At 36.3% G+C, this 27211-nt stretch overlaps 1 protein-coding gene across 4 annotated transcripts; it reads right to left on the bottom strand.

The window, feature by feature from the left end:
- Positions 1–1104: 1104 nt before the first annotated feature.
- On the bottom strand, positions 1105–27211 carry LOC122001585 (villin-2-like). 4 transcript variants are annotated; one of them, XM_042556415.1, is made up of 23 exons: positions 27004–27211; positions 18906–18972; positions 18721–18782; positions 16920–16930; positions 16608–16844; positions 16353–16530; positions 16126–16258; positions 12700–12859; positions 12457–12619; positions 12276–12376; positions 12040–12198; positions 11228–11296; positions 11087–11155; positions 10813–10950; positions 8871–8999; positions 6479–6626; positions 6337–6347; positions 6099–6239; positions 5899–6024; positions 5073–5138; positions 2736–3216; positions 1659–1888; positions 1105–1545 (listed from the first exon to the last, which is right to left on the bottom strand). In XM_042556415.1, exons 2-23 carry the CDS (start codon positions 18959–18961, stop codon positions 1432–1434), a joined length of 2982 nt encoding a protein of 993 aa, XP_042412349.1. In that variant the 5' UTR covers positions 18962–18972; positions 27004–27211; the 3' UTR covers positions 1105–1431. The 4 variants fall into 4 exon arrangements, with proteins under 4 accessions (XP_042412349.1, XP_042412347.1, XP_042412348.1 ...); XM_042556413.1 differs by having other exon boundaries at positions 16920–16985; positions 18683–18782; positions 27004–27162; XM_042556414.1 differs by lacking the exon at positions 27004–27211 and adding an exon at positions 26696–26717 and having other exon boundaries at positions 16920–16985; positions 18683–18782.

Below are 27211 nucleotides of genomic sequence, written 5' to 3'. Positions count from 1 at the left end.
ATGACTAGGGGCCTTAGTGACAAAGGACAACCCTTTAACCAGACTTTCTAGGTTACCTCTTCCACTTAATGTTATTAATCTATCATTAAAAAGTAAATAGGATTACTCTAGTGATTGTATGATCGGGGAGCCCTCGGGTAACCCTTTAACCGGACTTTCTAGGATTACTTCTTTACTTAATCGTGTTAGAAGTTAGGTAAACTCTTTGGTACCATCTTCGCAAGGTTGTGTCGGACTTTAGTTAGAAACCCTACAAGAATATAAGTATGGAGTTAGGCAGATGAACAATACATTGAGATATTAACTAGCATTATAATAAAACTGAAATCCTATGTCATCCCCAAATCCAATTTCACCTTCCCCCATTGTTCACTTGTGCTTGCATTTTTTCCCCTCTCTCTTCTCTCTCTACTTTCTACTATCTCTCCCTCTCTTCTTTCAATTCTAAGTTTCCAAACACTCATAAATCAACCTTCGAACGTCTAGATATTTCAACGTGTGAAACCAACTAGTACTTAATCAACAATCCTTGTAGATCAATATTTTATTATTTGACAACAGAATCATGCACTTGCGATTTCCCACATCACCTGTCGTCCCACCACGGATTAACTCATTTGACAATATTAACTAAGGGTGCAAACAAATCGAAAAAGTTTTTTAAATTATTATAACAAAAAAATGATTACACTCACTTCAAACGTCTTTTATAATTTGTTCACATATTATGTGAAGAAAGATTAATCGTAGAATTCACTTATAGTCATCCCACATGTCAAAAAGATCACAAGCTTTTTGAATTTGCTCAAGCTATAAGTTGTTTGAATATGCCCAAATAAAAATTCAAGCCATTTCAAGCTATAGTTCAATTTTGATCGAATCAAAACTCAAACAACTCTAACCGAACATAAGCTTTAAATTTCATTTTCAGATCGAGCTCGAAACAAAATCATTTATATCTTCAAACTTCAAATCGAATTCAAATATCCCACATATTTATTGAGCTCAAACTCAAATATCAATAATTTTTATACTATTGCGACATTCGCAAAGTTCGGTCAAGCAAAATTAGAATGAGATCAAATTATCATCAACACATGAGAATAAACATCATTCAATCTGTAAACAAATTTGCCATTGACAGTAAACAAGCACCATTACATCCACCAAATTTATGTGTATAAGTTTGATCGGTACCACTTCCATTTGCACTACTGTCCATATGCAACAAGAGACCTAAAATATGTACATATGGGCACAATTGGAGAAGGAGAAGGAGAAAGAGCAACCACGACAAGGCACACTCTCCCACTTATTGTTTCCTCTAAAAGAATAGTCCTTAGTAATCTGTGTTCGGGCTAGTAAACACACAGCAAAAATACTTCAAATTGAAAAATAATATATATATCAAGGATAAAAAAGTTCAGATACTTAGAAGAGATCCTTCTTTCTTTTCTGGGCGTCCTGCTTCCACTTGGGCTGCTGATAGAAGAGTTCTCGGGTCAGACCGAACACGGTCTGGAACTCGGATTCTGATAGGTAGACCTGTTAAAGTGGAGCATTGAATGAATGTAAAGGATTGAAAAGAAGAAAGCAGAGGTTTTGATTATTTTTATTTTGTGACAGGGATTAATTGAAAAGAAATCCTGATGACAAACCTCTCTTCGTTTATAATCGATTCCACGAACAGGATAGCTTGAGTTTGATTTCAGCCGTTCGTAACTGTATGTACTTTCGCCATCGTATTCTACTATATCCTGGTCTCGTTTTTCCTCTGAGTCCACCACATGGCTCCCATATGTTTGGTCATCTGCATTGTCTTCCTTTTCTGTAGAAATTTCTACAAGATCTTCCAGACCAGACTCGAAACTTTGAGTTCTTGTGGGAACTGCAAAAATAGCATCACATTTGAGTTGAACTATTAAGACACGGTCCGCTACTACGTTTTGTTAAAAAAAAAAAAAAACAGATCTCATTAGAAAGGCTAAAAATACTCTTAGTAGTCTTAAGTTGATAGCAATTCATCATGACATGACTATATCTTGAATGATCGAAATAAACTAATGCCTACAGACCCACATGATGGAATCTTCAACTCCATTGGTAGAATAACAAAAAACACAAAGATGCATGACCAATTTAACGTGTTTCGATGTAAACCTAGGTGCATAAAGAGAATCCAAGTCTAAAGAATATAAGCGCAATAAAAACCAGGCAAATCACCAATGTCCACAACTTATACAAGTGAACTCTTAATCCTCATAAGCCTTCTTTCTCAACACCGATAGATCAGTGGAAAATCTTATTACTCGTCTCTGGGCACCAAGAGAAACACTACAAGAAAATTCTCTTTTTTACATGTTAGTTTTCTACATCCTTCAAACAGGCAACATTTCCTAAGCTCTGGAACACTCAACTGGTGAGAAATCCATAGTTCTAGCCATAAGTTTATTTGACAATAAGGTCATGGCTGAGCCTATCGGACCCAATTTATTGGCTGAGCCCAATTCAAATGTCTGCATATTCCATTTTCAAAAATTAATTATCAATCGCCTAAACATATATCTAAGTCTTGCATAGTTCGCGGTCAGATCAAGTGCAGTAGAATTTCATATGGATCAAACACTTAAATATTTGATCATGTGGCAGTTAAACTTTTCAGTGAGACAAGAAAATTATCCATGATCAGCAATGGGAAGCATCAAATTAAAGGTTCAGGTTCAAAACAATTATACCAGTGCCAGCTGCTTCTGGGCCAGGAGAGGAGCTTCCACTGCTTCTTGCTGTGGAAATTTCATTCTCACCTTTCGTAGATTCAGCTGTCAAAACAGATGATAGGGCAGCAATGGCAGCTGCTCTCTGCGACCGTTTCCTTGGTTCTGGGCGCTTTGGCGCACTATTTTTTGTGCTTGAAGATGGATTGAATGCAGTGGATAATGCTACTAAAGCAGACGCTCTTTGTGTGGGTCCACTCTGATTCACGGTGTAGACTTTGTTATTAGACTGGAGTGAATCATTCGGAGATGAATTGAATGCTGAGGAGAGGGCTGCTAAAGCTGAAGCTCTTTGAGTGGGTCCACCACTGTGATTCACAACGTTGGCCTTGCTGACTTGTGATGAACTGCTTGAAGATGCATTGAATGCAGAAGAAAGGGCTGCTAACGCTGATGCTCGTTGAGTAGGTCCACTATGACTCACATTATCAGGCTTGTTAGGCTGGAGAAAGATTGCAGTAACTTAACTCAGGACGTAAATTGGTTTAATATATATATATATAGAGAGAGAGAGAGAGAGAGAGACACCTAGTTATTTTAGAGTTTACTTTCAAAGCATTAGTTTTAAACATGTACCGAAATAATGTTTTTCTACTGAGAAAAAAAAATGAGAAAATAAAAGATCCTTCAGATTTTAAATTGAATTCTCAGTCTGATAGCAAAAGATTTTACTAATTGAAATCTCAACTGATAGAGCTTTTCTGAACTTTCTTAAACAATAACCCTATTACACTTTAATCTTTTGATTCTCCAACAATTTGCCTTGCTACATTTTTAGTTTTATTTGCCATCAAAGTTAATATGGCATCAATATTGTCAATGAATTTATTCCAAACTTCTTCCTTCATTTATGATTTACCTATTAAAATCTAACACTATTATTCTTAATCTTTTAACATCTACTTAAAACATATATAACGAGCATCACTAATTTGATGTCTATGATAACAGAAAAAAAGAGAGAAAAAAACTGACTATGATTATTGTTACCCTTATAGGCAATGAAATGTTTCTCTTAATTTCTTCAAATGAGAACAGAAAATCATGATATGAAAATAGACTGTAGCAAGATCCAGAATTAATCTACCATTTTGTTTATTTCCCTTAAGCTATAGCTTTTTAAATGCTCTTGGCTATTACTTCCCCTAAGCTATATATTTGTAATGTGAGAGAAGAACTGTAGTGAACTATGGTTATTGTCATCCACAAAAAAATTGAAATGTTAATAATTTTTTTTTCCCTAAAATAAGTAGCAAAGTATCACAAGATAAAGAAATGTAGGAAAATCTATAATTATCCTATCGTTTTGTTTATGTCCCTAGATCTATAGCTTTCATGTGCATCTTTGTATTGCTCATATGCCCTCTCTCTACGTGTCCATTTGAATCTACTCCAACAATGATTGGGCTGAGAAAGGAATTGGAAGTTTTCTGATTTAACTTGCCAAATTCAGTGCCCTCCAATCATGGTTTCAAAATTTCATAATACGTATTCCATTTTTAATATGCACATTTATAAAATTTGTATATTATATTTTAAAACTCGTATTATGTGTTTCTCTATTCTTTTCTTCAACTCATTTTGTTTACTTAATTAATTCTTTTCCTAATAATCGCATCTACAAATTGGAATCGTTTCTTCAAAGTTCTCTGAGTTACCATCCTAATCTACAAGCTAGACTACATTCTTTGCACAGACTCACAACAATCAAATACCCTTTGCCATGTTTTATCACATCCAGGAACTAATTGTTGGATCGAAAAGTGCGCTAGAGGAGGAACACTAATGCCATGGTTCATGTCTTGGCTTAGCCCACGTTGGCTATCCAAGTACTTGGGTGGTGAAGGTGAAGGCACCTCATGTGACTTACAAGTGAAAATCTAGTCTTATACCAAATACAATTGAGATCCATGCTCATAAGATTTTGAAGGTGCCTCATGTCACTTGTGAGTGAAAATTTAGTCTTACAGCAAATAGTATTGAAATTCAAGCTTGAGCAGTTTAATCTGTCAAGGCATCACTTCAGGTTCCAAAGATAGTGCTAATGGGAATGAATGAAATGTTTTATAACATTTTATACAGGAAGCAAACATATGCACAGTTAAATCCACCATATCAACTGAGGACAGATGATTGTGTAATGGGGCCATCGGAACCAAATTTATACAAACTGCTTGGCATAATAGTGAGTTTTTAGCATATATATAATCTTCAAGAGAAACAACATGGAACTAAAAATCAAGTTAGATTTTTGCTTAATCTTTCCTGAACTAAAAGACTTGACAAGAGAACATTTACCTGTGGAGCATGCATCGCTGTACCAAAAAGTAGCGAGAGTTTCTTCTGGAAAGAATTTCCTTGAACCTGTTTTTACAGAAACATGATTTTTATCATTCAATTTACTGGTCTGTATAATACAATGATGCATCAAAATGTGCAAACCAAATGGACAGATGACTTAGTTGAACATTTCAACTGAGCAAGTAGACTGCCTATAAATGCTACATGACAATTACAGAAAAATGGATGAATGAAGCTATCTTGGGATGACATGAGTTCGTAAAATATTACTATTTTATGAATGTTTATCATCAATACCGTTGGCAATATTGGGCACGGCCCAATCTATTCCAGAACATGATCATCAGAGACATGTTAAAATGAAACGACAGGATCTGAGTATATAAAAAAATAGGAGGTACCAATTGACACGTTTAAAATGAAAATCATTTTTAAAAATATTAATAACTTGTATGCCATGTAAATAATTGTTTTATGTTATCCAAATAGGTTTTTATGTTCTCTCATATGTTTTTTTGTTGACATGAATGACACAACCCCATTTCTAACATGATTAATACAACACGAATTATCACTCCTACGCATCAATTTGTGTTAGTAACTATGAATTTAATCTCCCAATTAGCATGGGACTATATCACTAGTAACATCATATTTTAATTTAATGTATGTTTATTGCATACAATAAATAATACAACAAGCTTGAGCTAGTATTTCCATTCCTAGGAGAGTACTATTTAAGGTACCATAATTTACAGTTATGTTTATGAATTAATATATCAGAAGAGCAGGCAAAGAAATGATCAAAATCAAGAGAACTCACCATCGCCTTTGTGTTGTTCCAAATGAAGTATGTTGTGAAGAAACACGGTTCATTACCTTCAGTGACTATATACATTGGAACATCTGGAGATGGACCCTCATCTGACACTCCATGCTCAATGTATTTCTGAAAAATGGAATTATGAGAAAAAAGAAAGAGATAAAAGAAACATCTAAGTTTAGGAAATTTAGCACCTATACCTGTCCTACAATAAATGCCTTTTGTTTCTCCTTGGAATCCACATGTTGGCCAACCCAAACAAAAATCTCAACATGTGTATCAAGTATCAACATGTCCTCAGTCAGTAAATCATCTTGTGAAAAATTGAAAACTTCAGTGAACTACAAAAGAGATGAAGTGCCCATTAATTAATATGAATGAACTACCAGTAAAGTGTTTTAGATGTCAGGTAATATCAAGGCAGCATAGATAACATACCTCAAATTTTCCTGGAGCATCAGGTACACAACATGAAGATGTTGAGGAGTTCAGTGATGAAATTGAATATTGTCATATATATGGTTACATAAAAAGCCACACAAGCAAAAAAAAAAACTTTAATTTGGAAAAAAATACCAACCTTTATTGGATGAAATTGTGTACAAATGAGGATCTTTAACAATATCTTGAACGACTATTTTGCTAGTATAGTCATGCTTTCCACCAAGAGAAAACCAGAAAGCAGAGCTCTCTGTCCCTTCCTTGGTATGCTTCAATATAACACCTGGCTGTTGGGTACGAAATTGGTAAGTAATTGTCGACACAAAATAATTGCATTATAAGCAGATAGAATTAACTGAGAGATGAACTTACAAGAAATCACAGACAAACCAATCAGAATTTCATGCAATCTTTAATTCAATTGCCAATGCCCATATTATTGGAATATGTAAACACAATTAATATGTCCCTTAAGAAAGATTTAGTATTATGTTTTTCAACCGTTAAAGAGAAGAATTTAAATCTCAAAGAAAATTATATACCAGGAAGTAGGCCTAGCACAACACCCGGTTGTATGCTGAGCAGTTTCAATTGGTTGAAACAAAAGCTTCAATGAATTAGCTTATATCATCAACAACCAGCTGAAAAATACTGCTCAAAATGTTCTCTTTCACCTAAAAAAGAGATCGACAAGAACTGCCGGTTGGCAGTCATGACATAAACTACACCTCAAGTCCTCAACTATTAATGTGAGTCAAAAGCATGGCATAAACTACACTTCAACTATCAGTGTGAACCAAAAGTCATGACACATGAGAGAAGGAAAAGAGGAGGAAAATACAGGTATTAGAGCCTTCTAAAGAATAACAAAATTATGAGGAGATATCTTATTTCCTACTAGTAATACTCTATGTTTCAATAAATGCAAGTATCAGTAAGCTAAGGACAAATCACTGTACAAGTGCTGGATTGTAGCTACTATCTACTACTTAAATGCTCTTTAATGCCTTATCATTGGTACTACCAATCTGATCGAAAACCAAAACTGTGAAACCAGAAAAAGGTGAATATCATAATCCTAAGATTTGTGTTCTCTAAATGTTTTACTGAATCTACATACCTATCATACTGGTTTCTGTGATCAACCATCAATTTTGAGCATCATAAGTGCTCCTAAATAGTGTTAGCCGCATTGGATCTTAGATATTTTATCTGATTTAGAGGGATAAAATTGTGTTGGATTGTTTTATTGATTAAAAGAGAACCATTACATTTGGCGCACACAACACACACAGTTTAATGACTCTCAATAGAAGACCATGATAAAATCCAATATACAGTTGCAATGTCAGCAACTAGTGATTGCAGGTTTTTATGATATCTTCTCCAAAGTCTCATTTACCCAACAAACTAAATGAAACTTCAAAATCCATAGAAAACATAAAACATTCAATCTGGTAACAGAATGGTTGGCTGTTTGCAAATACATTGAATCTTTTACTAACTGTCTCAACCAAGGTTTGAAGTGCCGAGCCGTGCCGCCCGAAACAGTCGAAATTTACCGTTCCGGTGACGAACCGAAACCGGCACAGTAGGAGAATAAATTTCGCTGCCACCGGAAGCGTCGCAAGTCTCTTCCGACGGCGGCGGAAGCGTCGCGCGACGCCTCTGCCGGCGCCGGAAGCATCGCGCGGTGCCTCCGCCGGAGCCGGAAGCTTCGCGCGATGCCTCCACCGCCGGCGGAGGCGTCGCGCTCCGCGCGACGTGATCGCGAGATCGGGCACTGTTACAAACGAAATGTTTTTAATTAATTAAACAATTCCTAAGTGTGATATTTTGAATAGGCTTTTATAAACCCTAATTAAATTATCCCTATAAAATATATTTAAAATTTTTTTAAAAAAAATAAAAAAATTAATTGATATTTAAAAAAAATCTTTATACTGTTTTAAATTTATTTAAATTTTTTTAAAAAAAATAAAAAATTCTAATAAATCATATTTATATCCTAATAATTTATTATTATTATTTTTGCTGTTTAATTTATATTTTAATTTTTTTTACCATTTTAAATATATAAGATTTAAATTAATAATTAATTAAATGAATAAATAATTAATTTATATAATTATGATGTATCAATTTTAATTCGAGTAATTAATACATCTTTAAAGAAAATTATATTTAATTATTTTTTTTAACCATATTAAGTTGTTCAAGCAACTTATATAAAATCAATATACAATTTATTTTAAAATTATATACAATAAACATATCTATCTAATAATTATTATATATTAATAAAAAAATATCGAAACTGTATCGGCACGACACGATACGATACCGAAACCGTATCGTTCCGGTCTGAGACCGAAACCTCGACACGGGTCGAAATTTTAAACCTTGGTCTCAACTGCACAATATGCTGACATGACACTTATGATTGATGGACTTCAACAAAAAATTAACAACTGTATCACAGGAGATTCACAAACTAGGACTAAGAAAACTAAGACCATGTAGACAATCACCTTTATAAACTCAGCAACCCTTGCAGCCCACTGTTGTTGTTCCAAAGTACTTGAGTTTCCATGCCAAGCAAATAGAGAATTCCCAGATTGTAAAAGGAAACATTCACTGGATGTTAAGGATGTTGCAACCTTAATGCAAAGCAGAGCAGAAAATGAGTTAGTCTCAGAGTGCTAAAAATCATTCCTATGTTAAAAGCTAATGGAAAAGATAGTAGGTTATTTTGATTGCTGAAAAATAATCGGTATTATATTATAGATATAGCAACCTTAAATGACAATGATATCACAACTTAATGATGATTAAGATATCAGTTTGTTTCACTGCTGATATTCAATACACGCTAAGGTGATGGTCATTAAGTATAAACACCTAAAAAATTGACACTCGGGTTAACTTACCCTTTATTGTGATCCAACTATCTTGTTAATTTCTTGTACTGGTACCTTATATTTTATTGAAACTTTGTCAAAAAAAAAATTTGCTACTCAAAAGAATCATTCAACGATTTCTATAATCCTCAAGATCTACACATGGTATTCATTGACTTAGAAAAAGCTTATGATAGAATTCCAAAAGAAATTACATGGAGAATTCTAGAAAAGAGAGGTATTAGCGTAGCATATATTGAACTAATTAAGGATATGTACGAAGATGTAACGACTAGAGTAAAGACTTCAGGTGGAGTAACAGAAGTATTTCTAATAAAGATAGGATTACCTCAAGGATCAGCTCTAAGTCTCTATCTTTTTACACTAATTATGGACGAACTCGCACATATTCAAAACACAGTACAGTGGTGCATGTTGTTTGCAAATGAAATTATTTTGGTAGATGAAAAACGTGAAGGAGTAAATGCTAAACTAAAATCTTGGTAGGAAACACTAGAAAGGAAAGGTTTTAGGCTTAGTAGAATAAAGACAGAAAATATGGAATTTAAGTTTAGCAATATTAGACATAATGAGACAATTGTTACGATAGGAGATGACGAGTTGCCCGAAACAAAGAGCTTTAGATATTTAGAATCATTTTGCAGAGATGTCTTACATAGAATACAAGCAGAATGGCTAAAATGAAGGAGAACGTTGGGTGTTTTATGTGACCATAAAATATCTCTAAAACTTAAAGAAAAATTCTACAAAATCACAGTTAGACCTGCTATATTATATTGAATTAAATGTTGGGCTATGACTCGAGCACATGAGCAGAAGATGAGAGTTGTAGATATGAGGATGTTAAAGTGGATGTGTGGACATACAAGAATGGACAGAATAAGAAATGAGAGCATTAGAGAGAAAATCAAAGTTGCATCTTAGACGACCAATATATGCTCAAGTTAGGCAATGTAAAACAATGGCAAGTACGCATACCAAACAAGGAAGACCAAAAAAGACTTAGTTAACAACAATAAAATCAAATAAAATTTATTTAAGTATAGATGATGACATAGTAGGAGGTAGCTCAATGGCGAAAAAGGATTCATATAGCCGACCTCACCAAGTGGGATAAAACTTGGTTGTTGTTGTTGTTCTAGTAGGCTTATGAGGATATGAATCTGGGAAAAAACAAAGTCGGTCTAAATGCAAGAGGCTGCAGGAAACATAGGATTGGATTACAGGCGAAACAAAATTATCTCCATGTCACAAATCCTTGGCAACCTTAATGTGAGACAAGATCTCACTTATTGTTTCATGGAACCCTTGAGTGGAATGATATAAAAGAAAGTACATCAAGGATTTGTGCTTGAAACTCTAAAATGTACAATGTTCCCATGCAGTTTTCCTATAAAACAAACAAATTCTCTATTTCTAACTCTTTCCATTTACATGCTTTACATGTCGAGTTTTAGGCAAAGTAAGCTTTAATTATTTTTCAAAAGTAACAGTATTTTTGAAATAAGAACTTGAGAAGAAATCCAAGGAAAGAAAAGCCACACAAGCATACCGCATCAACTTGAATTGATTTACTGTTATGGGCTGATGTACCAGATACTTGAATAAGTGCAATGCTGTCTGAAGTGTAAGTTTCATCATTGATGTTTTTCTCTGTTAAAAGCTTTTTGTAGCCAGAGCTGATTCCACCCTAAGCAAGACAAGTCGAAATGAAGAATACAAAAAAACTGATCTAACCAAGCACTATATCAAAACAATCAAGATTAATCTTCATTGAAAATAGTTGGTTGGCAAATGGAAAGCAAAATAAGGCAATCAAGCAATACCTTTAGGACAACCATAGGCTGAAAAAGTGCAATAAACTGAGGTGGCTCTTTGCCTTGAAAGACAAAGCCCTGCAGGAGAAAACAACTCATCAAGCCTTTTCTTTTGTCACATGCAAAGGTACAACCAAGTTAACTGGGTACCTGAACAGGTCGTCCTTTCAATGAGCTGCAAATTGAGTTAGACAACCGAGTTGCTGTTGCACGATCATCCTGGCACAGAAAAATTTCATTGTAAAATTCATTGAATAAAAGCAAATCAATAAGCTGAATTAAATGTATGGAACTGCAAGCACTAGAATCAGAAAAGCAAGAAACACAAGATTGAACCAAAAAATACATTGTAATCCCCGGAACTTGTGATCCACACACATAGTCAAGTGTCAAAAAAAGATCATTAAACGCATAAACTGGATCAGAAAAGCTACTGGCAGGTTTCAATAATTAAATCGAGTAAGTATTGGGAACTCACACATTCAACTCTAATTGTTCTGAATGCTGAATCTTTTGAATCATGTTAAGTAGGATTTTCTTAGATCTCCCCCTACCCCTCACACCTTCATCTTCAATTGGTTCACCTTCTATAACTGTAGAACTAACTAATTGTTGTTCAACACTTTCATATAATTTTGTCCATTTTCTCATTTTATCATCTAACAAAACTCAAAAATATAAATAAATGACCAAGTATTGACATAAAAAGAGTAGCGCTTTGTTGTGATGATGAACTTTGAAAAGATTAAGACATGTAAGTCAATTGGAAGAAATTAATTAAATAATCTTGTATGCACTTAAAGATGGTCAAGAATGCAAATCACTTCTAACCACTTCCAATCATCTAATATTGATTGACTTCATGAAAACTGTGAATCTACTCAGAAAGAAAGAAATGGAAAATTCAGATTCATAAATTCCAACCTTACACAGATATCCATAATGGTACTTTCTCAACGTACCTGATCACTGTCCTTTCCTATCCAACAACACAGGTAGTATTCGTCTTTTTTCTCACCAGCACGATAAGTACAGAGTACAATATAACAATCTGCACTGTAGAATTTACCAATCTCTTCTTTTGGAATTTGGTTTTTTGCACCACCATTAATGAGCCAGACCTTGAATCATTTTTTTTCACAAAATTGAAGCCCAATGACAATATGATAATAGAAGATCAAATTAATGTTATGTGCACCTCGAGTTTTTCTGCTCCTTCAATTAATGGGGGGATTTCCTCACCTAAAACTGGTCCTTTGGATGTTCCCTTAACATCAACACCTTGCTGCTTTAGCAAAGCTACCAGCATAATCAAAGATAAAATGATCACAAATCTGGACCGAATAAATATTAAAGATTAGAAATAGAGAGTTGACCACCAGCTACTTTTCCTCGGGCCTCCTCTCCATCAGGGGTTCCTGCTCCAGATCCTGAGCCCGCTGGCCATGATTCAAAGTGGGATTTAAATGAATGTGTCTCATAACCTTGAATAACTTGGGTTATTCGTGTCGCCTTTGATCTATTTTGATTTATAATCAACTCCTAAAAGAATATTCATTAAAACAAAATTTACAAACAGAAAACACATAATTAAAAAAGAAGAAAAAGAATTCAACTTTTACCTCAGCAGCTTTGCTTGCAGCTTTTCTCTCATCAACTTGAGTTACCCGACCAACCCAAATGAATATCTCAGCTCCACAATCTAGTAAATAGCATTCATTATTCTCCAAAATTGCTCTGGAAGGATTGTTATCTTCTAGCTTTAACTGGCCATCGTTTATACTGCCATAAAAATATAATCATCAGTCATTGTTATCGTTTGTAAATTATCTTTTCCTTTCTAGACTGAAAAACTACTTCACATGAGCTTGACAACATGGAAGCAGAAATGTTAAGAAGGCCACCTTGGCAACCTATATACATACCAATGCAGATTACAAGTCAAAGCAACAATTGTCAACCATATAACCAGACCTTTGACGGCTAAAATAGAATATCAGTGTACAATTTTGTCACAAATGTCAAATGACAACAGTATCATAATATAGCAAAGTTTTGCAGATTTAAGTTTAAGAAACAAAAGGCAGTTACTGACCAGTAATGAATTTTTGCATGAACATGATCAACATATTTTTCCACATGCAGCTATTGTAAAACAGGTCCTAATCAACTAAAAAACAGTGTACAACCTGTTACACCTGCATTTCAAATAAAATGTCTAATATCCTAGTATAACATCATACCAAACAAAGTCTGAACTACTTTGAGCTTGTTATAGAATTTCTACATTCAATTTCTGCATGAAGAACTAGAGGTAATCCATTTTCTGTTCTTGTTACAATCCTGCAGATCGATAAACTCATGTAATATTGGATTGAGCTTTGATATGATAGAATTTTGCAATAGATTCAAAATGGAGCAATTGGGATCAATGTTTAAAATGCATTTGTGTGCTTGTCGACGAGTGTGAGAATTTTTTGTTCAACCCATCAGCCGGCATGCAAAAGCTGAAATACCTCTCTTTATTTCTCAGCAGTTCCCAAACAAAGATTTCCTCCTCCACAAGCAACATAGACAAGCGGTGAATCCCTTGTGAGGAAAAGAACATTATAGAAGAAATAATAAGGTACTAAACAAAGAAAAGAGACAATGAAGTATGAACAAGGACCAAAAAATTTCATGTTGCTCAGGAGGCACGGTTTTGGTCTCACTAAGAAGACGAGATAATTACTCTTCGATTGATGAAGGAGTGCAATTACTGAATCCTTCCCTAACACAACTCATTTCATTCCCCATCAGTGAACATGATTTCTTGTTCCTCTATTTGCAACAAAGGCTAGAATTTTGAATGCAAATGACTTCCCTCTCGTCTCCCCTTTTCTCTTCTTCCTAATCTTTTTCCTCCTCTCCATTTCTTTCCCCTCCTCAAAGCCTTTTGCACCATGTCTCAGCATGCTTTAATACTGCACAAAGCTGTCTCATTATGCCAAGGAACAAAACTGTTGCACAGAATGAGATTTCAAGCCTTGTTTGGGACAGGTGGAAATGTGGATTATTTGTTATATTTATGCATAGTACCAATACTGGGAACTCATGAGAATTATGTGCTGTTTGAGGTTTTAATATTTGGTAAGCCACAGTAATTAATGTCATAGTCATTCCATCACATAAACCAAGATAAGGTATGATTCATATGCTAAGTGTTCTTCCAAACCAGAACATCTACATAACGTTAGGAGTGCAAACATATACCACTTCCCAGTCTTTGCTCACTTTGGCACCCACAAGGGAAAATATTTATATGACCAGAGAATCCAGGGGAAAATTCAGTTTCATCATATTATACCATCTGAGAGGAAAACTTTGAGCTGGACTCTTTCATTCGTCACAGGAAAAATTGTCGTGTCAAAGAATTGTGAGGTTGGAATCAGCTTATCCTTCTATCATATGTACTATATCTTAAAGTACAAAGCTACGGCTCAGCTAAATCATACTGAGTATTTGAATATTCTAGTTATATCCATGTTTTATTACTTATAATGCAATTGTATGTTCTCATTCTTTTTGTGTAGAATAGGAGGTTTGATCCAGTTTGAAACTGACTTCCACATTTACTATATAGCAATTTACTATATAGAACAGGTACTTGCATTCTCTTGGTCAGAAACTTAGGGGGCGTTTGGTTTAGGGTAATAGGAGTGGGGAATGGGAATGGGAATCATTGATTCCCATTGTTAATGTTTGGATTATAGGAATAGGAATACAAATAAGGGAATGAATCCTTGAAATTGGGTAATGACTCATTCCCATGTACCTTCCCTTCAATGAGTCATTACCCTATTTTCATCAATCAAAATATTCCCTTATTCCAAAAATACCTTTGACTTAAAACTAAAATTTTCTCCATTAATATCAAATATCAAAATATATTTATTTATTTTTTCTTTCATATCACTTATCTCTCCTTATTCTCTCTCATTATATTTTCCCTCTCATCATAGTTTCTCTCTCATCATTTTATCACACACTTTCTCTCTCCTTAATCTCTCCTATCACACACTCTCTTTCCTCTTTTTTTTCTCATTACACTTTCTCTCTCATCATACTTTCTCTCTCCTCACTCTCTTCCATCGCACTCTCTTCCTTCTTTTGTTCCTCATCACACTTTCTCTCTCCTCAATCTCTCCCATCACTCTCTTTTCTCTTTTTTCTCATCACACTTTCTCTCTCATCATACTTTCTCTCTCCTCACTCTCTTCCATCGTACTCTCTTCCTTCTTTTGTTCCTCATCACACTTTCTCTCTCATCACACTTTCTCTCTCCTCAATCTCTCTTATCACACTTACTCCTTTTTTCCTCAACACACTTTCTCTCTCATCATACTTTCTCTCTCCTCAATATCTCCCATCATATTCAATGTTCTTTTTTCTCTCACCATACTTTCTCTCTCCTCAATCTCTCTCATCACACTCTCTCTCCTCATTTTTTCTCACTATATTTTCTCTCTCTTCATCCTCTCCTATCATATTTTCTCTCACATCATATTTTCTCTCATCATGCTCTCTCCAATCACTCTCTTTTTTCATTTTCTCTCATCACACTTTCTCTCTCTTCATGCTTTCTTATCACACTTTCTCTCTCATAATACTTTCTCTCTCATCATTCTCTTTCATCATATTTTTCTCTCACATCTAATTTTTTCTCTTATTTTCCTTTAAGGGTAAAAAAAGAAACTTTGATTTATTCCGATAGAAGATATACAACTAACCAAACATTACTTTTAAGAGTGATATCCATGCTCATACCCATTCCCATTCCACAATACAATGATTCCCATTCTGATTCCTATTCCTAGGAAAGAACCAAACGCCCCCTTAGTCTAATTGGAAAATAAGCTGGCAAGTCAAAGAGAGATGAAACTGATAGAAACAACTTATCAAACAAGGAAAAGGAATTCTTTTCTGATTCTGACAAAAATTGTACTTAATAAAATAAAATAAAGATTTTTTTTTCAATAATTCAACCATAGCAAAGTAAGTTAATTCACCTATAGAGTTTTGCAGGAACAATTTCCAGGGCAAAGTCATCTTCAGTAGAATGCTTCTTGGCTATCGGCGCAAAACCACCAAATAGCACCCAAAATTCACCAGAGTCTGAATCTGATTGGAGTTTTCCATCTTCTGACTTGGTACATGCAGAGTAGTACATTAAGAAAAAACATCATACTGAAACACATAACTAAGTGTGATATCAACATAAATTTTTTTGTCTCACCAATTATTGCAACATCACATTTCCCATCATGATACTGTTCTTTCAAATGTTGAACTACTTCTAATGCTTTTGCTCTTTCTTGGATATTAGAATTAGCACCATTAAATTGATAGATTTTCTTCTCCATGTCCAGTATAAAGACGTCATCATGATTCAAAGATGATCGAGCAAAAGGTACCTACCAATTTTGGAGCAACATGCCTTACTAGTCTGAACATTAAAACCTGTGGAAGGGTTGGGAAATAGCATTATCACCTGTTTCATTCTGACCACACGTTTTCCTCTGCAGATATATAATCGTGTTTGGAACTTCTCTTCTTCCGGCTTTCTAAATCCAGAAGCAAAGCCTCCTTCTAATGGAATAATGCATGGTTTGAAATATGACAAGAACTTGTCAGACTCATGGCCTTGAGGTTCTCTGTGCTGAACAGCACGACCTCCAAGTACTGCATCCAGCTCGACGGCCTTGATAGCAGCAGTCCCTGCTTCATCCTAAGCATAATTCATAAATTCAATCTTATGAGCAACTAACAAGATATTTTTAACCAGAAAGTCAAAGGCACATACTTGACTAGAATCTTTTCCAATCCAAAAGTGAATGTCATATGAATATGCACCACCTTTAGAAATTGTCTGCACACAAAACAAAAAACTTGTTTGCTGAAAGTGCGAAAAGAAAACAGGAAAAATACCAATACTGTAAGGCATCAATCAAGATATACACACAATCTCCATTAAGCTTTCAAATAGTAGTGAACAAAGTTAAAGGCCATATATGTAAGTATATGCTATTTAGTCCTCTCAAACCCTGGATTGCACCTTCTCTCATTATTTCTATTTTGTCAGAGAAAAGTATTAAGTTTTATAATCATGTTTCTGTAATTCACAGATCAGGTTTGTTAAAGAAATATCTGGAGAGTAATCAAGTGTTCATAATATAGAAAATCATGAAAAGTAAAAGCTAAATCACAGAACTTAAAATTCACCATTTTGCAAAGCCTTCCTAAGTGACTAATGTTCTCAATGTACTGTGGACTATTATCAATCCACACTTTCAAGTCCTCATAATTGATAGGCTCAAGAATTTTGATCAATATTGGCATAATTTGATAGCAAGAAACCACCTGTATTAGCACGCACACGAGACAGATGTGTACAGTATCTTATGAAGAAGTTATTGATGCCAAAGGAACCCCTCTCTTGTAAAGAATATGAAAGAGATATGTAGTACAGAGCAAGACCAACCTGAGAAGAGGAAGCGATCTCAAGAATAGTTGCAACTTCAATGGCCAGCCTAAATAGGCTTTTAACAATGTGGCAAAAAAAGGTGATTCGTTCGCCTCAGTGCCCTCGCCAACCCGTCCCTAGGCCAACACAGAGGAGGTAAATCATGGGTGGCTACTAGCCATTAATGCAGTGGTCAAGGCATGAGGGAAGGCATGCTCGGACGCGCCGAGTTTCGACTCCATGACCTAATGTGGCAACACCCCATGCCTTAACCATCGCACCGTCCTGAGGGGGCAAAAATGATTAACCAGGCCAGGTAATATCGAGTCTAGGGTGACTGGTCGACCCCACGAAAGTTTCCTATCGACCACTGCGGTAAATCAGGAAGCACCTACAGCGGACAGCCGAGAACCCCAACATCCCTTAATTGCAAATCCCATTTGGAGGACTAAATAGGCTTTTAACAAGTTAGAATACATAGTTGTCAATTATGAATTACTACATATTTGTTAGGGTTTGCCATGCTAATTAGGCTTTTAACCAAGTTTAACAAGTTAGACATGTAGTCAAGTCAAAGGACAGATGAATTTCAAGTAATTATGCATTCTATGGACCACTTTACAGTAAAATGATGTCTTATATATTGTCCTAAGTCAAATGATCCTGATATTTCAAGGCAGGGATAGATTCACTAGAGCACTGGACTTCTCTCTAGAAACAAGACAGTGTACTGGAAACCTAACATGAGCCTAAATAGTGGGAGTTTATGTGAAACTAAAGGATTTATTATCCAAGGCAAAAGTTGACTACAATGAAGCCTAACATCACTAAGAATGTTTGCATTGATGTAATACAGAAAGCAATCTAAATGGATTTATAGGTTAATAGGAAATCATCCCTCAGATGTACTGAAATAGACTCTTAATCAGCATATGTTAAAGTAAAATATATTTAATGACAAAATATAACTAACTAGAGCCATGATGAAAATACTAAATAAAGATGGCAATAGTTTCCTACCATGTTCTATAGGTAATATGTTATTTTCTCGCCAGCATAGATGTCACTCAAGCAAGAAAAGAAAAAATATATAGAAATAGTACCTGTAAGATTATGTACGAATCTCCTGAATAAAATTTACCATAATCAGACTTCAGAAGTGGTACAGGCTGAAAATTCTCAATACGCCATAATTCCAGCCCACTATGTTATGTCAAGTATATGACAAGTAGCCAGAAAAAAAATATAAGAAGAAAAACATAGAAAATCAGCTAAACTCTTTAAATGTTATGCTGGTGCATTGTAATGCACAATAGGAAAGGATACACCCTTTGACCAGCTCCCTGAAATGCAGGATCAAGAATTTTTGTGGAACTAGACATAGTGCAGCAACCTGTTATTTGAGAAGGTGCAATTACAGATTAAAAAGTCAAATACAGAGCATGTAAAACATGATTGGCAATTATACATGGCTATAATCATAAACTCATTCCCTTACAAGATTACAAGATTATCTGGGGTAGTACCAGATAGGTCATTGTCTCTAAGTTTCAAGCAAAGTTAGACTAGATAAGCTAGAAATATCAAAGTACAAGCAACAAAATTATATCCTATATCAAGTAGAAATATGAAATTTATACCGTCAACCTGTTTATTTTACTTGACCAGTTTATTTTTAAAATTGTCTAGCTTTATTTGTGGCACAAACTCTCAACCCAATGTCACATCTTTGGAGGCAGCAATTACAATAAATTCTATCATCCCATCCCAAATCTAACTTGGGTGATCCTCTTCTAAAGAAGAATCTCGATATGCTCTTATAGCTATGAGAAGATCCCGTAAACTTCCAACAGATTATTATTCAGGACCTTAAGCTACAAATGATGGGAATTTGACATCATAAGGAAACCTTTTGGACATCCTATATGTCCGCCATAATAGAGTAGTCAAGAAAAAAACCTGTGGGTCCTTTTCTTGTGGTTTGAATATTGGATCTCCTTAGGAAATCAACTATACAAAACAGTTAAATTCAAATATAAGCAATAAAATAATAAGCATGTTTGAGTATGAAGCAAAAACTCAAATGATCTCTCTAAGTGGAAGATAAACATAAGTTTTGAGCTTAAGGCATGCTCAAACAGTTTCCCAAGCTGGCATCCATACATTAAGTTTTGCCCACAAGTGAGAATAACCTTATAGCCCGTACGACCTTAGAATGTGGCCATACTTGCCTTAATCTCTCGTTCTACTTAGTACATTGTTTTTCAAGCTCTCAGAGAACAAGAATCTTGACGCCAAACAGAATATGTATATTATTCTAGGACGTGAAGTTGCAGAGGGATTAATAAGAAAACAAGAGAGAAGTAACACAAAACGAAAGGAATAGCCTAAATTAGGCTTAAAGCTATTATGAAATCAAGAGCGCAAAAAAAAAGAGATGTAGTCGTAACGTTACTTAAACAAAACCAATTGATTCAATATCAAAATAACTTAATCCTAAGCATCATCTAAGCATAGGTTTATATAGCTCTCAAAACTCTCAAAAAAATCTAAATGGAAAAAAAATAACCAATTAAACTTATTCCCTAAGATTTAAGATAAATTAACTAACAAGACTTATTCTCTAAGATTTAGGATAAATTAACTAACAAGACTTGGTTCCCTAAGATAGGACAAAATTAAATATAATTAAAAAAATAAACTAAACTTAATTAACGGATAACTACTTAAAAAAAATTCAAATTCGGATCCTCTCCTGTATAGTTGAAGAGAACTCGTTCTCGAGTTTATGGTAGGTGTATCCGACTCCAAAGTACAATGACTTAGGTGTTTTACATTAAAAACATCAGAAGATTTTAAATGACTAAAAAGTCGTAACCTGTAGGTATTGTCATTAATCGTTTCTAGTATCACACAAGGTCTAATCTTCCGATCTTTGAGTTTGTTGTATTCACCAACAAGGAAACGATGATGAGTTAATACAACCTAAACCATATCACCAACGTCAAAAGGAACTTAACATTGATGTCGATCTGCCCTGATCTTGTACCTTTCCTGAATAGTCTGCTTAACTTGCTCATGAATGACTCGAAGATGCTCGGCCATCTCCTCAGCCTTAGGGTTAGCTTGTCCTAAATGTGAAATAGGGATGAAATCTAGTATGCCGGATGAGTTTCATCCATAAACAACTTCGAATGAACTCAAACCAATGGTCCTATTTTTTGATGTGTTGTATGCGAATTCTGCTTGAGGTAAAACCAGATCTCATTCCTTCGGTTTGGTTCCTGTGAGACATCTCAGAAAATTTCCTAAGCTTTAGTTCACTACCTCGGTCCTGACCATTCATCTGAGGGTGATAGGTGCTGTTGAAATTTAGCTTTGTCCCTAGCTTTCCCCATAAAGTCTTTTAAAATTGACTGACAAATTTAGTATCACGATGGAATACCATGTAAATGAACAATCTCTTTGAAGAAGAAGGTCGCAATCTGGACACCATCTATGATTTATCTGCACACCATAAAGTGAGTCATCTTGGAGAATCATCCACCACCACTAGAATAGAATCTGTGATCCATTAGGTGTGGGGTAAATCCAATACGAAATTCATGCTAACCTTGCACCAAGGGGCTTCGGGAATTGGTAAGGGAGTATACAACCTAGCATTAGTGAGGGTTCCCTTAGATTGCTGACAGACAAAGCAATGGTTCACGAAATGAGCTACGTTACTTGTTAGTTTCGGCCAATAGAAGTCGGAAGAGATGAGAGCTAATGTCTTATCTCGGCCGAAGTGTCATTTATTATGCAATTCACTGATAATGTGTTGCCTTAAGGAATAGTCCAGAATGCATGATCGTAGTTTACGAAATAGATAACCATTGTGCAGAATGAAATCATTGCAAAGCCCATTAGTTACCTCCTAAAATATCTTGTCGAAGGAGGGATCAACAACATATCTTGCCAAAGGAGGGATCAACAACATACATACATGAGAAAGATCTAAAGCTGACAACCCTAATTCTCATGGTAGTAAGCAGGGAAGAACGATGACTTAGAGGATCTGCAACATGATTGAGACTCCCGAATTGATGCTTTAGCGTGAAGGTGAACTCCTGCATGTAGTTTACCCACTTGCAATGCCGACTACTCAGCTTGTGTTGGTCGTTGATGTACTTCAAAACCTTCAGTGAACAAGATAAATTCCTTCTGCATGAGATAATGATGCCAATGTTTCAAGGATTGCACAATAGCGTAGAATTCCAGGTCATAAGTAGAGTAATTTTTCTTGGCACTAGATAATTTCTCGCTGAAGAAGGCAATAGGGCGTCCCGATTGATTTAGAACACCACTAATGTCAATGTTAGATGTGTCACAATTTACTTCGAATAGTTTGTCGAAATTTGAAAGTGCTAGAACGGGTGCTTCGATCATCTTTTGCTTCACCAGTTGAATACTAGTCATAACTGCTTCAGTCCACTTGAACTCGTGCCGCTTGAGACACTCAGTGATAGGAGCAATTAAGGCGCTGAAATTCCGGATGAATTAACAGTAGAAAGAGGTCAATCCATGAAAACTTTGGACTTCGTGAATGGTTTTTGGCTGCAGCCACTCTAAGATCGCGTCTATCTTTGATGGATTTGCACGAACACCATCGGTAGACACTATAAATCCAAAAAATGAAACTGAGGTTGTGAAGAAAGAACACTTCCTGTTGTCGATGAACAAGTGTTCAACCTTTAGCTTCTCAAAAACAGTACGAATGTGATCAAGGTGCAAAGCCCGTGTCGGACTATAAATGAGGATGTCATCAAAGTATACAACCACGAATCTTCCCATGAAAGATCGCAAGACCTGATGCATGAATCTCACGAACGTGCTGGGTCCATTGGACAACCCGAAAGGCATGACCATCCACTCATACAACCCATGCTGTCTCTTAAAAGCGATCTTCCATTCATCTCCAGGTTTGTGGTATCCACTCCTAAGATCGATCTTGAAGAAAATCTTTAAACCGGAAAATTGATCCAACATGTCATCTAAGCAAGGAATCGGAAATATATACTTCATCGTGATTTTGTTGATAGCTCTGCTATCAATACACATGCACCACAAATCATCTTTTTTTGGCACGAGTAGGGTAAGGATTGCACAAGGGCTCATACTCTTACAAATATACCCTCGTCTCAATAACTCCACAACTTGTGATTGTAGTTCTTCGGCATCCTTAGGGCTAAAGGACGGTATGTCGTCTGGTTAGGTAAGCTTGACTCAGGACGAGATCAATCTGATGTTGAATGTCTCTCATAGGGGGAAGTCTTGGAGGAAGGTCTTCAGCCATCAAATCAGCAAAGTCAGATAGATAAGAGTTGTTGTACCTCAGCGGGAGATCCGAGTCTAGGTCGATTTCATCACTATTGTAAGAAAACAAAGCATAGACCATGTCTTCGTGCTTCATCTCGTTCAAAAATCTAGATATAGAAAGTAGTGTAGAATTATTGGTTACCAAATTTGAAGGGGTTCCTTCTCGTCAAGGAGCAAATACGATGTTCCTCCCTTTGATGTTGAGGGTGTAAGTGTTCTTTCGTCCATCATGGATGATGCTACGATCATATTGCCAAGTGTTGGAGCAATCCCAATGGTCCGCGGAACCATGTGTTTTGGTGTTTGGGCAAAGGGTTTAAGTTAGGATTACCCTCGTTATTTGATATGTGTATGTGAGTGTGCAGGTTTGCAGGATACACATGTGATTCAGCTTGATGGCTTCGGGCCCGGTGAAGGATGGCATTGGGGACAAGCCGCGGGCTTGTATGCATCCGAGGGACCGTGGACAAGGCAGCGAGGACAAGGGTCGAAGGAAGCGACTTCGAGGCATACGCGAAGGATGACATTAGGGACAAGCCGCGGGCTTGGATGCATCCGAGGGACGAGAGCCAAAGGAAGAAGGCTTGAAGGCAAGAGGTCAAAGCTGCGAAGAAGAGTCAAGTGAGTCGTGAGGGTCCGAGTGCGAGAGAAATGTACTCGGGATGAGAAACCCTAGGTTTAGGGTTGTACCAGTCGACTGGTACTGGACCAGTCGACTGGTGGTGAACACAGAGAGCTTCTGTGCCCGAACGGCTAGGCACCAATCGACTGATACAAGGACCAGTCGACTGATAGAGAGCCGTTGGAATGTCGTTAGGCTGGCATCAGTCGACTGGTGCAAGGACCAGTCGACTGGTAACGGGCAAATCAGCTTGCTGATTTCTTCCAAGCTCTATAAGAAGGAGCTTGGGATGGCCGGCCAAGTTGACGAAATTAGACTTGGTTAAAGCCTAATTAGTAGTCACCAAAGTGCTCAAGGTCTCTTGTGTCCAAGTGTTCTTGGTTGGTGTTGTGGTGAGGTTTCTCCACCCACAAGGAGTTGCTTGAGTAGCCGGAGTTTGCCGGGGGCTAATCCACCGAATGATCGGGATCGTCCACCTTACGGACAGCCGTAGAGTAGGAGCATCATCTCCGAACCACGTAAACGAATGTGTTAGCGGTTTGTATCTCTTCCTTTGTATTTAGCTTTCATATTTGTATTCGTGGTTGTATTCTTTGTTTTCCGCTGTGCACTAACGAATACGTAGGAAGCGATCGATTTAGGTGAGACGTTATTCACCCCCCTCTAGCTATATTTCAGTCCTATCACCAAGGTCATCCCAACAATACATGACATGCGTCCATTGACACAACATCACACCATGCTCGATCATAATACTTGTTGCCAATAGAAAAAGTTATAAGACACCTATCTATGGTTACCTCACTCCCTTTGCTAAGCCATGACAACTTGTAGGGTTTTAGATGACGATTAGTCTTCAACTACAGCTTTTGCACAACTTCTTTAGTTACAATATTTTCACAGCTTCCACTATCAATAATCATCTTGCAAAGTTTGTCTGCAATTGTGTAAGTTGTGTGAAAGATGCTAGTTCTCAGCCAATTATCTTCCGATTCTTCCTTGGACCAGTAGGCACTTACATACGACGAGAGTCTTATGACCATCTCCATAAAGAATCTCGTCATTGATATCATCGTCGTAAATCGGCTCATCAATCTATTCGGGTTCATCCTCTATGTCTTCCTCAACCAATAAGGTTTTGTTTTTTTAATTTTAGGATCTTTTATAATCTGAAGCTCGAAGCCCCTGTTTACCACATTGAAAACACTTGATAGAGGTCTTAGAGTCAACCACATTGAAAACACTTGATAGAGGTCTTAGAGTCATCTTGTGGCAGCTCCTGAGAAGGGTGCAACTCCTAGGTGAACAACTCGATTGTTTTGATCACTCTTATTTGTTGGTCTACGGTTTAACTATTTTTCAACGGTCAAAGCTCGCTGATAAGCCTCAAACAGTCTAGAGTGAGTGGAGGCTTAGGGAAACTTGTAAGGGTTGTCGTAATCCCCCTAACTATCGCATTGTCATTTGCTCCTCGATCTCAGATAGATCATTCCTAGCAATAAGCTGATAGAATTCCTCTGAATAGTCGTCGATGGTTCTAGCCCCATGCCTCAATGTATGAAGTCGTTGAAACAACGTTTGCGCATAACTAACGGGAAGAAAGTGGGTTCTCATCAATTTTTTCAATATTTCCCAATCGGTGATTTTGGATTTACCTTGTCTCTCTCGTGATCGCCGAAGTTGCTCCCACCATGCTGAGGCTTGACCGTTGAACTTGATAACGACCAATTTTACTTTGACGTGATCAGGTACTTCCTTATACTCGAAAATCCTCTCTACTTCGTTAAGCCAATAAATGAAGCCTTCTGCTTGTAATGCACCAAAAAAATTCAAGAAAATCAACTCGGAAACCAAAGTCCCCGTATTGTTCCTCTCGAGGACGATGGTGATATGAATTCTCAAAAGTAGAGTCAGAGTTACGATCAGAGACTCACGATCTTCCAAATCTCGTGGCAAATCTCGTGCTGCCAGACACTAGGTTAATTCCGGAACTTGCTTTTGCAAATCCTCAATTATCATTACATCTTGGATATTACGATCACGGTGTTGGGCTTCCTCATTCGGAACCTTCCTGTTGCAACCACGACCACGTCCACGATAACCCTCTATTGGATTTTAATGAGCTATGATACTAGCTGACACCGAGCATAATATGTATATTATTCTAGGGTGTGAAGTTGCAGAGGGATTAATAAGAAAACAAGAGAAAAGTAACACACAAAAAAAAGGAATAGCCTAAATTAGGCTTAAACCTATTATGAAATCAAGAGTGCAAAGAAAAAGAGATGTAGCCGTAATGTGACTTAAACAAAACCAATTGATTCAATATCAAAATAACTTGTCCTAAACATCATCTAAGCATAGGTTTATATAGCTTTCAAAACTCTAATCTAAATGGAAAAAAATAACCTATTAAATTTATTCCCTAAGATTTAGGATATATTAACTAACAAGACTTATTCTCTAAGATTTAGGATAAATTAACTAACAAGACTTGGTTCCTTAAGATTTAGGACAAAATTAAACATAATTTAAAAAAATAAACTAAACTTAATTAATAGATAACTACTTAAAAAAAATCCAATTTGGATCCCCTCCTGCATCAGATCTCTTTCATCATTAAAACTTTTCTAGTCTTGAACATATGTCATTGTTTTCAAACATTTGCTCATATTTCTTTTTGGAGTCAATGTTCTTCTCGATAGCTCCTTCATCGAGCTTATTATTTTCCCTCACCCGATCATAAATTCTAAACTTTTCCTTAACCATATTCAGACTTGCATTTGCAGCTGCATTCATCTGCCTTGCTAGCCCACTGAAATCTAAAACGTTAAGGATTTTGGTATTGTTTAATTTAATTTACAAACACTGAAGAGCATCTACATGAGCGCCAAACTAGGTTTCACTTTTTGTCAGTCAAAATTTTATTTTTTCCTCTTAAGGAGCAACAATCAAAACTGAAGGACACAAGAGATCATTCAACTGAAGTAATCTCCAAATAAAAAATATCATCAAACTAAGAGTCTAGAACAAAATAGCAGTCATTTTTCACATGATAATCTTCTAAAATTCACTAATATAAACAAAAGGCAACATAAAATGTCTACAAAATCAAGTTATTTGATCTGTTCTTAACCGTTGCTGGATCACTCGTATAAGTCATCTCTTTTCCTCCGCATCCAATAATCAATGATACCAACTGCAAATCCGAATTCTAATTAACAATAAGCCCCAGAAAAAATAACAAATCCACCGAGGAATCTCAGTGACGAACTAAACAAGAAAGTGAACCATCAGACGTTAACACGAATCCACATCCACTTCCAACATGAACAACTTCGCCCAACTGCAACCATATAGGTTCCGGAAGCAACTATACTACTAAGAAAGCATAACAAAGTAAAAAAGACGAAGAAGAAGAAGAATCATAGAATCATCGAGCACCTGAGGAACAAGCAAGAAGAAGATCTTCTGCCGGGCGAGGAGATGCGTGCGACGGATCGAGAGAGAAAGGAAGATCAAAAAGCTGCTGCGAGTTGTGATCGCCTTTTCCTCTGCGATGTGAATGATACGATAGAAATGGAACCGAGGGTGGCGGCGGCCAGTTAAGGCAGTGTGATCGTGAAGTCTCTGCTTCCCTTTCGGCCGCCGA

This window comes from Zingiber officinale, chromosome 7A (assembly GCF_018446385.1).
Source record: "Zingiber officinale cultivar Zhangliang chromosome 7A, Zo_v1.1, whole genome shotgun sequence".
Classification (NCBI taxonomy): Eukaryota; Viridiplantae; Streptophyta; class Magnoliopsida; order Zingiberales; family Zingiberaceae; genus Zingiber; species Zingiber officinale.
The sequence above is the reverse complement of the archived record's forward strand: the minus strand, read 5'-3'. Positions and strand labels throughout refer to the sequence as shown.